This window comes from Polypterus senegalus, chromosome 14 (genome assembly GCF_016835505.1).
Source record: "Polypterus senegalus isolate Bchr_013 chromosome 14, ASM1683550v1, whole genome shotgun sequence".
Lineage (NCBI taxonomy): Eukaryota > Metazoa > Chordata > Cladistia > Polypteriformes > Polypteridae > Polypterus > Polypterus senegalus.
Genome location: NC_053167.1, coordinates 21,386,911 through 21,403,049, shown reverse-complemented (window position 1 = coordinate 21,403,049; position 16,139 = coordinate 21,386,911). Strand labels below are relative to the sequence as shown.

Sequence of the window (16,139 nt, the reverse complement as noted above, 5' to 3'; positions counted from 1 at the left end):
GCGACAGCCTGTCTATGAACTTAATTTAAACTTTAGGTTTACACCGTGCTTTAGTAGCAGCACTCATGAATATGGTTGTATATGTCACTCGCTCGCTTCTTATTGTTTCGCTGCCTTCTCAATTATATAATGCATGTTTTCTTCATTGCTTTTTGGAGCTCTTCCTGGTTTTCTACGTATTGCGTTGACAGTCAGTTCACGTGATTACGTGGGAGGTGTGATGATGTCACACGAAACTCCGCCCCCCACGGCTCTCGAGCTCAACTCCATTACAGTAAATGGAGAAAAATAGCTTCCAGTTATGACCATTACGCGTAGAATTTCGAAATGAAACCTTCCCAACTTTTGTAAGGAAGCTGTAAGGAATGAGCCTGCCAAATTTCAGCCTTCTAACTACACGGGAAGTTGGAGAATTAGTGATGAGTCAGTGAGAGAGTGAGTGAGTGAGTCAGTCAGTGAGGGCCTTGCCTTTTATTAGTATAGATTAAAGAATAGAGTGGTGTACAAAAAAATTGATTTCAATTTTGAAATATTTAGTTGTTTTTAAAAAACTCTTAATTCCATCTATTCCATCCATCCTCTTCCGCTTATCCGAGATTTGGTCGCGGGTTGGGAATCCATTCCCGGATGGGTTTATCCATTCCCGGGAATTCGGGAATCCTGCATGTCATTCCCGGGATGACACAGTGCACGGGCATCTCACATGTGAACGGTTTTAGAACGACCAACACTTATTTTTAATAAAACCACTGCAGTATGTTGACACCAATAAAAGACTAACCTTATCAACAGCAGTTCATGCTGTCATATAATTACATGTATCTAGTTCAAGGGTGCCCAATGCGTCGATCGCGATCGACCAGTAGATCGCAAAGGTAGTGCAGGTAGATCGCGTTGCATTCAAAAAAATATATTTTTTTTTTTTTTTTTAAAAACGTTAGTCTATCATATATCCTCTCTGTGGCAAATGCCACTTGATTAACATACAGGCCAGTCTGAGATCTCCTTTCTTCTAAGACACTGGTCATCCCGCACGCACGATCAAACTCACGAGCTACTGCAAAACTCCGGCTATGATCTAGTTAACCTTCCAATTTTTTTATATCGACTAAAGAAGGCATTTTAAAAAAATTGTTTGATGAGGGAATGGGTTTATGTGTAATTAGAAGAGGATTTTTTTCTCTCACAATGTCACAATCGAAGTGTGTTTGTCTGATCTGTCGATCTATGATTGTTATTCCAAAGAAGGAAAATGTGGAAAGGCACTTTCGAACTGTTGATAAAAACGACGAAACTGACTTCCTTCCGAAAAGTGATCTGAGAAAGAGAAAAGGGAGAGAACTAAAATCACAGTTAATCGGACAGCCGTCATTTTTCACTTAGCTGAATTCAAAAGCTCCTTGACTGCATTATTTTGCTCTACTTATTTATGCGAGTCAGCCTTTTCCCACATGAAGATTTTTACATCCAAATACTGTAGTGACCATAAATGTATTGAATTGTTATTGTGCCATAAAGGTTAGTCAGTTATGCAAGGTACAACAACATATATTTTATGTATAAAGTATACTCCATGTATGTGTATACAGTGGTGTGAAAAACTATTTGCCCCCTTCCTGATTTCTTATTCTTTTGCATGTTTGTCACACAAAATGTTTCTGATCATCAAACACATTTAACCATTAGTCAAATATAACACAAGTAAACACAAAATGAAGTTTTTAAATGATGGTTTTTATTATTTAGGGAGAAAAAAAAATCCAAACCTACATGGCCCTGTGTGAAAAAGTAATTCCCCCCTGAACCTAATAACTGGTTGGGCCACCCTTAGCAGCAATAACTGCAATCAAGCGTTTGCGATAACTTGCAATGAGTCTTTACAGCTCTGGAGGAATTTTGGCCCACTCATCTTTGCAGAAGTGTTGTAATTCAGCTTTATTTGAGGGTTTTCTAGCATGAACCGCCTTTTTAAGGTCATGCCATAGCATCTCAATTGGATTCAGGTCAGGACTTTGACTAGGCCACTCCAAAGTCTTCATTTTGTTTTTCTTCAGCCATTCAGAGGTAGATTTGCTGGTGTGTTTTGGGTCATTGTCCTGTTGCAGCACCCAAGATCGCTTCAGCTTGAGTTGACGAACAGATGGCCGGACATTCTCCTTCAGGATTTTTTGGTAGACAGTAGAATTCATGGTTCCATCTATCACAGCAAGCCTTCCAGGTCCTGAAGCAGCAAAACAACCCCAGACCATCACACTACCACCACCATATTTTACTGTTGGTATGATGTTCTTTTTCTGAAATGCTGTGTTCCTTTTACGCCAGATGTAACGGGACATTTGCCTTCCAAAACTTTCAACTTTTGTCTCATCAGTCCACAAGGTATTTTCCCAAAAGTCTTGGCAATCATTGAGATGTTTCTTAGCAAAATTGAGACGAGCCCTAATGTTCTTTTTGCTTAACAGTGGTTTGCATCTTGGAAATCTGCCATGCAGGCCGTTTTTGCCCAGTCTCTTTCTTATGGTGGAGTCGTGAACACTGACCTTAATTGAGGCAAGTGAGGCCTGCAGTTCTTTAGACGTTGTCCTGGGGTCTTTTGTGACCTCTCGGATGAGTCGTCTCTGCGCTCTTGGGGTAATTTTGGTCGGCCAGCCACTCCTGGGAAGGTTCACCACTGTTCCTTGTTTGCCATTTGCGGATAATGGCTCTCACTGTGGTTCGCTGGAGTCCCGAAGCTTTAGAAATGGCTTTATAACCTTTACCAGACTGATAGATCTCAATTACTTCTGTTCTCATTTATTCCTGAATTTCTTTGGATCTTGGCATGATGTCTAGCTTTTGAGGTGCTTTTGGTCTACTTGTCTGTGTTAGGCAGCTCCTATTTAAGTGATTTCTTGATTGAAACAGATGTGGCAGGCCTGGGGGTGACTACGGAAATTGAACTCAGGTGTGATACACCACAGTTAGGTTATTTCTTAACATGGGGGCAATTACTTTCTCACACAGGGCCATGTAGGTTTGGATTTTTTTTCTCCCTAAATAATAAAAACCATCATTTAAAAACTGCATTTTGTGTTTACTTGTGTTATATTTGACTGATGGTTAAATGTGTTTGATGATCAGAACCATTTTGTGTGACAAACATGCAAAAGAATAAGAAATCAGGAAGGGGGCAAATAGTTTTTCACACCACTGTATATATATATATGGTTAAAATAGTTTTACTGTCAAATAATGCAAAAAGTACGCAACACGTTTTTCGCCCTAATTCTGGGCTCATCAGGCATACACACTCACTGAACCCCCTCTCGGGAATCGAACCTCGGACGTCAGCGCTAGAGGCGAATATATATACTTTTTAATGTAGGTAGCTCATTTCGACCTGGTTATTTTAAAAGTAGCTCACAAGCTGAAAAACTATGGGCACCCTGATCTAGTTAGTTGCGGTAATAAGAGCGTAGAAAGCATAACTTTTCCACCGTGCGGTTGTCCAGGTGAGAGAATACTTCGTGCAGAGTATGCCAGCCACTGAGAAAGCATGCTTTGCCTCCACTGAAGTACTCGGCACAGTCATCAGATACAGATACACTTGTTCTAAATAACACCCGCGCTTGCCGATGCTGTGAAACACCGCCATTTCAGCTGTTACTGATGCATCCAGTTTCTTGTCATCATTCTGTGATGGCAAGTTTCTTGGCACAGATAATGCGGATGCAACAGACTGACGCATTGCAATTTCAAGTTGCTGTTTAAAGCTGTTGTCTGACAGGCGTCAATGAAATATTCAGTTTTCAACTATAACTCTGTTATTTCTGAATCGATTTTTACACGCTATATATGCAAACTTGGCCGGGAATGAAAAATGTCCGGGAATCCCGGGCTCGATTGGATTCCCTAGTCGCGGGGGCAGCAGCTTAAGTTTAGTTGCCCAGACTTCCTTCTCCCCGGCCACTTCTAGCTCTTCTGGGGGAATCATGAGGCGTTTCCAGGCCAGCTGGGAGACATTCCCTCCAGCGTGTCCTGGGTCTTCCCCGGGGCCTCCACCCAGTTGGACGTGCCTGGAACACCTCACCAGGGATGTGTCCAGGAGGCATCCTGATCAGATGCCCAAGCCACTTCATCTGAATCCTCTCAATGCGGAGGAGCAGCGGCTCTACTCTGAGCCCCTCCCAGATGACCGAGCTTCTCACCCTATCTTTAAGGGAAAGCCCTGACACCCTGCGGAGGAAACTCATTTCAGCCACTCGTATTCACGATCTTGTTCTTTTGGTCACTACCCATAGCTCATGACCATAGGTGAGGGTAGGAACATAGACCGACTGGTAAATTGAGAGCTTTTCTTTACGGCTCAGCTCCTTTTTCACCATGATAGTCCGATGCAGAGCCTACATCACTGCGGATTCCGCACCGATCCGCCTATTGATCTCACTCTCCATTCTTCCCTCGCTCGTGAACAAGACCCCAAGATACTTGAACTCCTCCACTTGGAGCAGGATTTCGCTCCCAACTGTGAGAGGGCACTCCACCCTTCTCCGGCTGAGGACCATGGTCTCAGATTTTAAGGTGCTGATTCCCATCCCATCCGCTTCACACACACAGCTGTGAACCGATTCAGAGAGAGCTGAAGATCACAGTCTAATGAAGCAAACAGGACAGCATCATCTGCAAAAAGCAGTGACGCAATCCTGAGTCCACCAAACTGGACCCCCACAACACCCTGGCTGCGCCTTGAAATTCTGTCCATAAAAATTATGAACAGAATCGGTGACAAAGGGCATCCCTGGTGGTGTCCAGCTCTCTCTGGAAATGGGTTCGACTTACTGCCAGCAATGCAGACCAAGCTCTGACACCAGTTGTACAGGGACCAAACAGCCCTTATCAGGGGGTTCGGTACCCCATACTCCTAGAGCACCCCCTACAGGATTTCCCGAGGGACATGGTGGAACTCCTTTTCCAAGTCCGCAAAACACATGTAGACTGGTTGGGCAAACTCCCATGCACCCTCCAGGACCCTGTTAAGGGTGTAGAGCTGGTCCACTGTTCACGACCAGGACGAAAACCACACTGTTCCTCCTGAATCCGAGGTTCAACTATCCGACAGACCCTCCTCTCCAGGACCCAAGAATACACTTTTCCAGGGAGGCTGAGAAGTGTGATTCCTCTGTAGTTGGAACACACCCTCCAGTTCCCCTTCTTAAAGGGTGGGACCACCACTCCTGTCTGCCAATCCAGAGGCACTGTCCCCGATGTCCATGCGATGTTGCAGAGTGAGTGTCAACCAAGACAGCCCTACAACATCCAGAGCCTTGAGGAACTCCGGGCGTATCTCATCCATCCCCAGGTCTCTGCCACCAAGGCACTGGCCGCCTTACGGCCTCAGCTCCGGTCAGCCGCCTCAACAATAGAGGCACGGAACATGGCCCATTCGGACTCAATATCCCCCATCTCCCTTGGGACGTGGTCGAAGTTCTGCCGGAGGTGGGAGTTGAAGCTACTTCTGAAAGGGGACTCTGCCAGAAGTTCCCAGCAGACCCTCACAACATGTTTGGGCCTACCCCGCCTGACCGGCATCCTCCCCTACCATTGAAGCCTACTCACCACCAGGTGGTGATCAGTTGACAGCTCTGCCCCTCTCTTCGCCTAAGTGTCCAAGACGTGTGACCGCAAGTCCGACGACACGACCACAAAGTTGATCATCGAACTGAGGCCTATGGTGTCCTGGTGCCAAGTGCACATATGAACACCCCTATGCTTGAACATGGTGTTTGTTATGGACAGTCTGTGAGGAGCACAGAAGTCAAATAACATAATACTGCTCGGGTTCAGATCAGGGGGGCCATTTCTCCAAATAATGCCCTTCCAGGTCTCACTGTCATTGCCCACATGAGCATTGAAGTCTCCCAGCAGAACGAGGGAGCCCCCAGATGGTATGCCCTCTAGCACCCCCTCCAGGTACTCCAAAAACTATTAATTCTGTTACTTTAATCAATTTTAATACAGACTTTTCAACAAAAGGATAAGAAAAAAAACAAAAGAATATTTTATTTAAGTTCAAAATTTAGTTTTTAGATATTGGATTGTTTTTTTCTTAGTCTGATCCTTTTTTTTATAAAATTGAAAACCATTTATGGTCTTATGTTTATTTATAAATGAAGTCCATGCACCTATACTTCTCCATGAAAATCTCCAACACTTTCTTGTGAAAGTCCTTCTTGTTTTCCTTTAGTTTTAAAAGTCTTAATCTTCCATTTTTGCAGTCAGTTGGAACAAAAATTAAAAATAAACGGGCCACCACAGTGCACTTCACTTTCTGAAATCACTAACTTATTGGTGCCTAGAGCATCTGCGCAGAAGAACAGCAGCAACAAGCACTTGTTGGGCTCACATGCGTCCCCTTCAGTTCGGTATGGTACTCTCTGCCTCACTGTGTGCCTTTTCACTGTGGTTTTAATGTCTGATCAGCAAGACTAGATATGTCACACACATTCATTACAGATAGGTATTAGCCAGACTGTGGAAAGTCAGGGTTTATAACAGAAGTGTGTGCAAATATTATATTGGTGACATACAAAGAGACAGCAACAGGCATGTGCCAATTGCATGCATCAACCGAGTAAGTGAGGGACTGTGCAGTCTAAGGCTCGTCTTGTCGCTGCCACACCTCACATTTCTCCCTTATATTTGATCAGGAAATGTGTAAATACAGCGATTTTTGACTATAAAAAGTATCAAAATTATTGGAATCACACAGAAAAAAATGTATAGCACAGACCAGTGGACAAATTTATTTTATGTTATCATTATTAATTTTTTTTTTTTTACTTTTCACAATGACAGGTGAGGCTGCATGTCCCTGTATGAAGTGCAGTCATGGTGCCAGAGAAGTGCTGAGCATCCACTAAGTACTGATCCAGCTGGCCCTGCACTGAAACTACAAGACTCTTTTCTTCTTCTCGAATGCAACATTTGTTTTTATTATCATCTGCACTGTAATTAAAGTATTTCCACACATTACTTTCTTGTTTTCTACCCGCAAACATCTGTGCAAAACTTGCCATTGTCAAACACAAGTGCTTGCAGCTTCAACCCATGTGACTATAGTAAGCCCAAGTTACTAGACCACCGCATATTAAACAGTGCAACATAACTGAACGCTCCAGGCGACCTATAAACAACCCCTTTTTCACAACTGAACCGGACTGAACATAAATGCTATTGCTGTGTTTTTCATTTTTACTCAATTTTCGTTCTCGTTTTAGTTTGTTCACATATCACTAATTTTTATTTTTATTTAGTTTTAGTTTCTCTGTTTGCCTTAATTTCAGTTCTCCTTGTAAAACGCAAAACAATATTTTTAGTTCTAGTTCTCATTTTCACTATGAAAATATCACTGGTATGACGATCAGGCGGTGCAGTTGTCTTTAATTTTATTAAAGAACAAATGTATTTTTAAAAATCTTTCCCTAATACATTATCACAGGTGATAATAGCTATTTTTGTGAAAGTGTTAAGTATGCTTTCAATTTCTCTCTTACAGTGTTAATGGAAGTATCTTATATTTTAAGATTTCCAAATGTTAAACAATATGGACATCTGAATATTGGTTTGTACTATGGCATTGTCAAAGGTATAGTATAAAATTGAGACCTGTACCATTCACTGTGCACAACATGGGTTTAAAAAAATAATTCAGGCTACATTTTAACGGTTTTAAAATGAAAAACTTATACAAAAAGTAACTTTGAATGTTCTGCATTACATTCAAGGTTGGCTGTAACCCAAATGAAGATGTGGCAATATTTGCTGTCGACTCCCTGAGGCAGCTATCTATGAAATTTTTGGAGAAAGGAGAACTTGCAAACTTTCGTTTCCAGAAGGATTTCCTGAGGCCTTTTGAACATATCTTGAAAAAGAACAGGTGAGAATACTTTCACTTAATGTTTTGACTAGAAATCAAGTTCTAAATAAAATAAGTAGGTTTTTTTGTAATTTAAAAATGAATTTCCATGTAAATAATCTAAGTAATTTATCTTGTAATTTAGGTCTCCAACTATCCGTGACATGGTAATTCATTGCATAGCTCAAATGGTGAATTCACAGGCTGGCAATATCCGCTCTGGCTGGAAAAACATTTTCTCAGTGTTTCATCACGCAGCTTCAGATTATGATGAGTCAATAGTGAAATTGGCTTTTCAAACTACTGGTCATATTGTTGGTACATATCTCCTCTTTTTCCTAATTTTTAACTGTTTGGTATGTTTGTTTTTCTCTCTTTGAATATGTTTTATTGAGTTTATGCATTGTATTACAGTTTTATATTGTATAAAAGGATACACAAGCTTTTAACCACCAGCTCTACTTGTCACCCTTTTAGTGAGCATATTTCAGAAACATTTTTCAGCTGCCATAGATTCCTTTCAGGATGCAGTAAAATGTCTGTCAGAGTTTGCTTGCAATGCTGGTTTTCCCGATACAAGTATGGAAGCAATACGACTCATCAAACACTGTGCTAAATATGTGTCAGAAGGACCACAGGTTGGTTAAAAAAAGTATACTACTTAGATTGTACTGTGAAGCACTGTTCTCTTATGTAATAAGCTTCTTGTTCAAAGCACATTAAAGCAACAAGGTCCTGGTATATATATACAGATACCGTACCATAATCAAAACACAATAAATATTTTTTATAAAGTTCTGGAATGCTAACTAACAAACATAATACCTTCTGTCTAATTCTTCAAACAGTCTTTGAAGGAGTATACTAGCGATGATATGAATGTGGCCCCAGAAGATCGAGTATGGGTTCGTGGATGGTTTCCTATCCTCTTTGAACTGTCTTGCATCATTAATCGTTGCAAACTGGATGTTCGAACTAGGTATGAGGCTTTTGATTTCATGACCGATTATTTTATTTTGCATACAAGTGATGATCTGTGTGAAGAAGAAATTTCTGTTTTTGCAAATAGTTATTTAAACAAGTTCCATTTCTGTCCTTTTGGTTTATTTAAAGTTATTTTAAAGTAACAGTTTTAAAGACTTTCCTTTCACCTCTTAATAGCTACTAGCCTAAATTAAAATGATTCAACACTCTCAATCTTTCCTCTTTCCTTACAGGCAACATTGAATAATAATACTAGTATTTTTTATTTAGACTTCTTGTAACATTTTTATACCTTTAATACTGAGACTGAGTGCTGCACAATATTCTGGATTTTTGGTTTTGATATACTTTATTAATCCCAGAGGGGAAATTATCTTCATGTGACTTCTGGGGGCTCAAAGCGTAGGGTCAGCTATTGTACAGCACCCTTGGAGCAATTTTCAGGTTTAGGGCCTTCCTCAAAGACCCACAACTATGATGATGTTTAGCATTGTATAGCCCGAGCTCACTTGCCCTATACCAACCGCAGCATGCTATGTAAACCAACTTCTTTTTAGCCTTTGTAACTGCTGGTGTACATTGGATGTGGACTGTGCTGAATCCACTATGACTCCCAGTGTCTCATAAAGAGTAATTTCAAGAGGCAGACCTACTACTATATAATCATATCTAAAATATAATTTCTAATTTGTAAAACTTAATATTTGTTGTCATTAGTCTTCTGTATATCTGTTCATGAATGAATTCTATACAGGTCCATCTGTACTGAGCTTATGAGAAAAGATTATCTGATATTTGACCTAGTTTTTAGTGTTTTCTCCTTGAGAAAACAAGGCTCCAGAGTTGAATTCCTGGTTGAGTGGCGAGATCATCATCCTAAGGGTTTGCAAGTGAGATATGCTTGTTCCTTGTTTGTTGGCCAAATTCTATCATCTATTTCTCTTGAAACTGATTGTTTGCGTTTGGGATTATATAGCAATTAATGCATTATATGTGTCTATTTTAATCTATTTTATGGTTGTGTATTATGCAGATTCTGTTATAAAGGTTTTATTTTTTCCCCAATCTTATTTTTTGTTTATGCAATACGACAGGTACCATCATGTGACAACAATCGAAGCATCAGTTACATCACAGGATGCTGTATAAGTATAGCAGTGGTTTCATAATTTTCTCATCCCTTGGATGGATAAAATTGAATAAAAGCAATTATTACATTAGTTAGCTTTCAAACAAGTAGGCCCTAGTGTCAGACTTTGTTTTGGTTTATTGAACTCCTTTATGCATTTTACTTTGCTTCTCATTTTCCCTGATTGTTTTACCTCTTTTGGTAATGACATGTTTACTCTCTTTAATTGTTTCTAAGCTCACATACAGTAACCATCTCTTGGTGAATTTCTTTTTGTCATAATTATCATTTCAGTCTAATTAAAATAATGACACCTAAATATTTTATTTTTAGCTTGATTTGCAAGCCTATGTAATCAAATTTATTTTTAAGACAACCACTTTTTAATTTCTATCAATACCTAAAAATTATTTTTGTTTCTTTGTTTATCTTGATGAAGTTACCTTTCATTCGTTCTATAATTCTAGTAAAACACTGATTCGAAGACATAGTGTCTCAGGGTCATCTGGTGCTTTAGATAAATAAATCTGCATGTAATGTGCATAGCTGGTGTTAGTTCACCTTGTGTTTTGAAATAATTTAGCCTAACAGGAGCACATACTGTAGATTGAGAATAACAGCAAGCAGAATTCATCCTTGTATTTCATCATATATAATTCCATGGGACCCTGACATATATTTAGCACCACTTACAAAGAATTTTCTACCTAGTATATAAGATTGAAACCAGACTAAGGTACTACCAGAGAGCCCTACCTATTGACATGGGCAATTAATGAAAATGTTGTGGTCTATGATGTTGAATGTATGCTAAAGTCTAACAAGAAACATTTTAAAAAATTTTACAAGTTTATTAAAAATCAAAAACTGAAACATCACATTACTACAAACATTCAAACCCGTTGCTATGACACTTGAAATTTGGCGCAAGTGCATCTCATTCTGTTGATCATCATTAAGATTTTTCTGCACCTTGTTTCGAGTCCACCGGTGGTCAATTAAATTAATTAGACATGATTAAGAAAGGCACATACCTGTTTATATAAGATTCCACAGCTGATAATGTGTATCAGAGCAAAAACCAAGCCGTAAAATCAGTTGAATTGCCTGCAGAGCTTAGAGCCAGAGTTGTGTTAAGGCATAGATCTGGGCAAGGTCACAAAAAATCGTGCAGCATTGAAGGTTTCCAGCTGTTTACATTGCTGACAGTATACACACTAAACTCAGACAGACTATTCAGAATATTAGCATACCTAAAAGCAACTGTGCCATCAAAATACTGTATAATCCTTTAGCAATGTGTTGCTGTTCAGTTTTAGTTACAAGTATTTCTTCTGTACATAAAGTGTGAACATTGTCAGATATGTCCAGAACCTCTGCTACATCAATTTTACAACATTTGAAATAACTAGATTCAGTCTGTGTCCTCCTTTATGTCCTGGCTCGAAGATATTTTGACTGAAATCAAAAGAATGGCATAAGTTAAGGTTTCTTACCATGTGGTCACACAAATTATCAACATAAAAGTCAAAATCAAATATTATTAGGAAGACATTGTATATTTTGCTGAAAGCAATACACTTTGAAAGGCACTTAACTAGCAAAATTCATATTTTTATTGTTTATACAGCTTAAAAAATATTTGCCAGACTGAAGTCTTTCTTTCTTTGAATAGTGTCAGTTTTGATTTGGAGGGGATTTTTCAGCAGCACTATCATTGTTCAGGTACATTTCACACAAAATTGGACTTTTCATATCGCTGATAAAATCATTTATGCAAAATGTCTTCCAAGTTAAATCTCTAATATTAAGAGAAATCATATTGTGGGTTTCAAAAGTCTTATGACAGCTTAAGTTGTCAATACAATTATTTGTGTCTATACAGGTTTGTCTTTATATTTTTGCTAATCTGTAATTCATTATTATCAATTTCAGTCAATATAGTGGACCTCTTAAGGTAAGCCCACTGCAAGTTCCACCTATTTTAACTATTTTAATTGGATATCTACAGTTAACTTCCAAAGTTATTACACATTATTTTTCCCTTAGTTACATTAAGTGACACCCATTCTATCAATGTTTGCTATGGTCCCAGCAAGGAATGACATTATAAAAAAAAAGAATTGCAATTTTAAAGATTATCTTTAAACTGCCTGGTTTTTAAATAAGCATAGTTAATTGAAAGTGTTCTTCAGGTGCATTACTCTTATATTTACAGGTGTATTACTCTTGCATTTTGCTCTGTACTTGTAATATTACTAATGTCCTGTCGTATTGTAATGAGGATTACGTGTGTTCTGTTATGTTCTGTGTATTGTATTCACCCTTTTTTTTGACACCCACTGCATGCCCAACCTACCTGGAAAGTCATCTCTCTTTGAACTGCCTTTACTAAGTTTTCTTCCATTTTTTTCTCTACAAGCTTCTTTTTTTTCTTTTTCGGGGTGGGAGTTTTTCCTTGTCGGGGGGATGTCAAAAGGCAGGGCCTGTTAAAGCCCATTGTGGCACGCCTTCTGTGATTTTGGGGTATAGAAAAATAAATTGTATTGTATAAGAATCCAGGCTGAAATTGCTTACATCCACTAAATTCTGAGTATAGGGTCTAAACAGTTATGTCAGTTTGATCTTTCAGTGTTTTTATTTTTAATAAAATCCCATTTACAATTTGGCTTTCTGGGATGATGAGTGCTGCCTGATATTGAGGGGAAAAATTAATTTAAATGATTTTAGCATTAGGCTGCAAAATATATAGTTGCATATGTTATGATGAATGTAATATTAAGCTCAGGGTATTTTCTCAAAATGACTGTATCTGTGAAAGTCAATGGCTATGTGACCTGTATTTGAGTTAATTGCTTTTCTACTTTGAAGGCAATATCATTACAGCCAATCTACTCAGTAGGCAATATGTATTTTACAACTTCTTTTGCAATGTTAATATAGTCTTTACTTTGTTTTATTACTAAACCCTAAAATAACATTCTCAGTGCATATTTTACCTTATATCATTAAGAAAATAAGTCACAATGTATTGATTTGGTAATTAACCATAACATTAGTACAAAGCAATATAAAATATTTGGAAAAACACATAGAAAACTTGTTTGATGGGGGTAGAACTGACAATAATGCCAATGCTGCTATTAGAATGACAAATCTAGTGCATTTATAACAGTCACTACTGCCTTCCAGGTGGAACTGAGACTATGAATGTTTTTTTTTTCATCTTTGTGTTTAATTTATATGACACATACCCTTCTTACTTATTTCATTAGAGGTCTTACAGTTATGTTTGAGATAATGAAGAGTTATGGCCTCACCTTTAAGAAACATTGGTGGCAAGATCTTTTTCGGATTGTCTTCAGAATTTTTGACAATATGAAACTCCAAGAGCTCCAAACTGAGGTAATCTTTTGCTTTCTATGTTTGTGTATTTGTACACTTACTCTGTTTTGTCTTTGTATGTTTTTATTGTTTGACTTATCCTTTATTTATAAAGGAGTTTACTCCTTTTTCATTGTTTTTCTCCTGTTTCTACAGAGGACAGAGTGGATGATGACAACATGTAATCATGCACTCTATGCAATCTGTGATGTTTTCACTCAGTTCTATGAGCCTTTAAATGAGTTCTTACTGGCAGATATTTTTGCACAAATTCAGTGGTGTGTAAAGCAGGGTAAGTTAATGAAGATATATTGTTTTATTTAATTATTTACATCTTATGGTATTTAAACTTTTAATAAAATATGAATTCAGACATTGTGTTGCATTTAGAAACTTTTCAGTTCTATATTGTGTTAAATTCTGGCAAAATTGAAAGCACAAATATCTAAATAATAAACTTCCCAAACTTTAGTAGCTTCCGTAGCGTTAGACCTGAACGTTAATCTTGCTGCAAAAACTGTGCTGAAAGCATTAGTCCATAGTGTCACTTGGGCAACTGTACAGATGTGTCTTGTGTAAGCATTAGAACAGAGAATCACTTGGACTGTTAAACGGCTGTCAGTGCTATAGTTCTTTGGAGAAATTACATCTGAGCGTAGTTTTTCACTAATTATGAAATATCTGTGTGACGATGTGGGTTCTGGCTCCACACTCCCATCTTCTGCTTGGGAACCCTTAAACCCAACACCGTCGGTAATGTCACCGATGAGCTAGTCAGTGGAGGCAATAACATCTGAGCAAGGGGATGGTAAAAAGTGAAACAGTGCTTTTATTAAAAATTCAACAAAAGTGTTCAAATAAATAGTGCATTTCATTCAAGTTCAAATAAATAATCCAATAAAAGGTGAAGGTTAAAAAACACACACAAAAAAAACAATCCTTTTTAAAACGAGGTTAAAACATTCCTCAGGAAGCAGTCTTAAAACAACAACAAGCTCGGTGCTTCTTTTAACATGTGACTCCCCTGCTTCTCCCTGTCCAGGCTTCGCAACAGGGGAGCCACTCTCACTCTGCGGCTGCCCTTTTCAACACACTTACTTGAGACTGGAGACCTCCCGATCCCTGGTTCCGGCTTGGCACTCATACCATCCTCGGAGACTTGATTCCTACAACGGCCAGGTCACCCACGTTGGGGATTCCACCACCAAGCCTCCCGACTTCTGCTGCCTTTCCGGCCTTCTGCGGCCAGTCGCCTTCCCCTGGTCACTCCCGCTACCTGATTGCTCAGCGGGAGCGACATCCAACTGAAACGCCTGGGTGTAGGCCCAACACCCCAGGCCCTCGCAGCTGCCCGTGAGTGCTCATTCACTCACTCGCTCTTCACGGCTCTCTCTCTCATTGACCTGCTTCCTCTCCTGCTCCCGGTAACCTCCGTCCTCTTTCTCCTTTCGTTTCTTTTTTCTTTTTTTTCCCCTCCTAACCGACTCGCGCTTCTTTTTAAAGAGCGAGGGGCCATAGCAGCCTATTAGCTATGTGAACGAATCACAGATGTGGGCAGTTCCTCACCTGTGCATTCGGTGAGAAACGCCCACACCGCAGAACCACCCCGTGGCTTGCTATGGCCCAACGACTCCTCGCTAAGCCGCCGCGAGAGCGGTGATTATTTCATGGGAAGGCTCCACGCCACTGCCAACCCAATGCAACTGGAGTTTTATGGGGAGGGGATGTGGTGTTATGGGTCCACAGCTCACTGAGCAAAGGCCATTCGTTTTAAATAATCACCGCTCTCTGTGATTCGTTCCCGTGGCTAATAGGCTGCTATGGCCCCTCACTCTTTAAAAAGAAGCGCAAGTCGGTTAGGAGGGGAAAAAAAAGAAAAAAGAAACGAAAGGAGAGAGGACGGAGGTTACCGGGAGCAGGAGAGGAAGCAGGTCAGTGAGAGAGAGCCGCGAAGAGCGAACGAGCGCTCACGGGCAGCTGCGAGGGCCTGGGGTATTGGGCCTACACCCAGGCGTTTCAGTTGGACTGAGCAATCAGGTAGCGGGAGTGACCAGGGGAAGGCGACTGGCCGCAGAAGGCCGGAAAGTCAGCGGAAGTCGGGAGGCTTGGTGGTGGAATCCCCAACGTGGGCAACCTGGCCGTTGTGGGAATCAAGTCTCCGAGGCTGGTATGAGTGCCAGGCCGGAGCCAGGGATCGGGAGGTCTCCAGTCTCGAGTAAGTGTGTTGAAAAGGGCAGCCGCAGAGTGAGAGTGGCTCCCCTGTTGCGAAACCTGGACAGGGAGAAGCAGGGGAGTCACATGTTAAAAGAAGCACCGAGCTTGTTGTTGTTTTAAAACTGCTTCCAAAGAAACATTTTAACCTTCGAAATTAAAGGATTGCTTTTGTTTGCTGTTTTTTAACCTCCACCTTTTATTGGATTATATATTTGAACTTGAATGAACTGCACAATTTATTTGAACACTGTTTTGTTGGATTTTTAATAAAAGCACTGTTGCACTTTTTTTGAACCATCCCCTTGCTCAATTATTTGCCTTCACTGACTAGCTCACTCGGTTTCATTATCGACGGTGTTGGGTTTAAGGCTTCCAAATAGCAATGGGAGTGTGGAGCCAGAACCCACATCGTCACAATCTGCACTTTACCAACAATGAAGACTTTGATGAGAATTCCCATCCAGCACCCAGACTGAATAAAATTTGGTAGATGTACCAGGCCAGGCAAAATTTCACAGCATTTACATTCTAGAC

General features: G+C 39.9%; 1 protein-coding gene across 1 annotated transcript in view; it reads left to right on the top strand.

Annotated features, from left to right (window-relative positions):
* LOC120514612 (brefeldin A-inhibited guanine nucleotide-exchange protein 2-like) overlaps nucleotides 1-16,139 on the top strand; it is a 570,108-nt gene that overhangs the window by 413,185 nt on the left and 140,784 nt on the right. Inside the window, exons 16-21 of the mRNA XM_039735092.1 lie at nucleotides 7,764-7,915; nucleotides 8,040-8,212; nucleotides 8,372-8,532; nucleotides 8,743-8,873; nucleotides 13,283-13,412; nucleotides 13,548-13,683. Of these exons, the coding sequence (XP_039591026.1) occupies nucleotides 7,764-7,915; nucleotides 8,040-8,212; nucleotides 8,372-8,532; nucleotides 8,743-8,873; nucleotides 13,283-13,412; nucleotides 13,548-13,683 (883 nt within the window). The remainder of the gene's footprint in view (nucleotides 1-7,763; nucleotides 7,916-8,039; nucleotides 8,213-8,371; nucleotides 8,533-8,742; nucleotides 8,874-13,282; nucleotides 13,413-13,547; nucleotides 13,684-16,139) is intronic.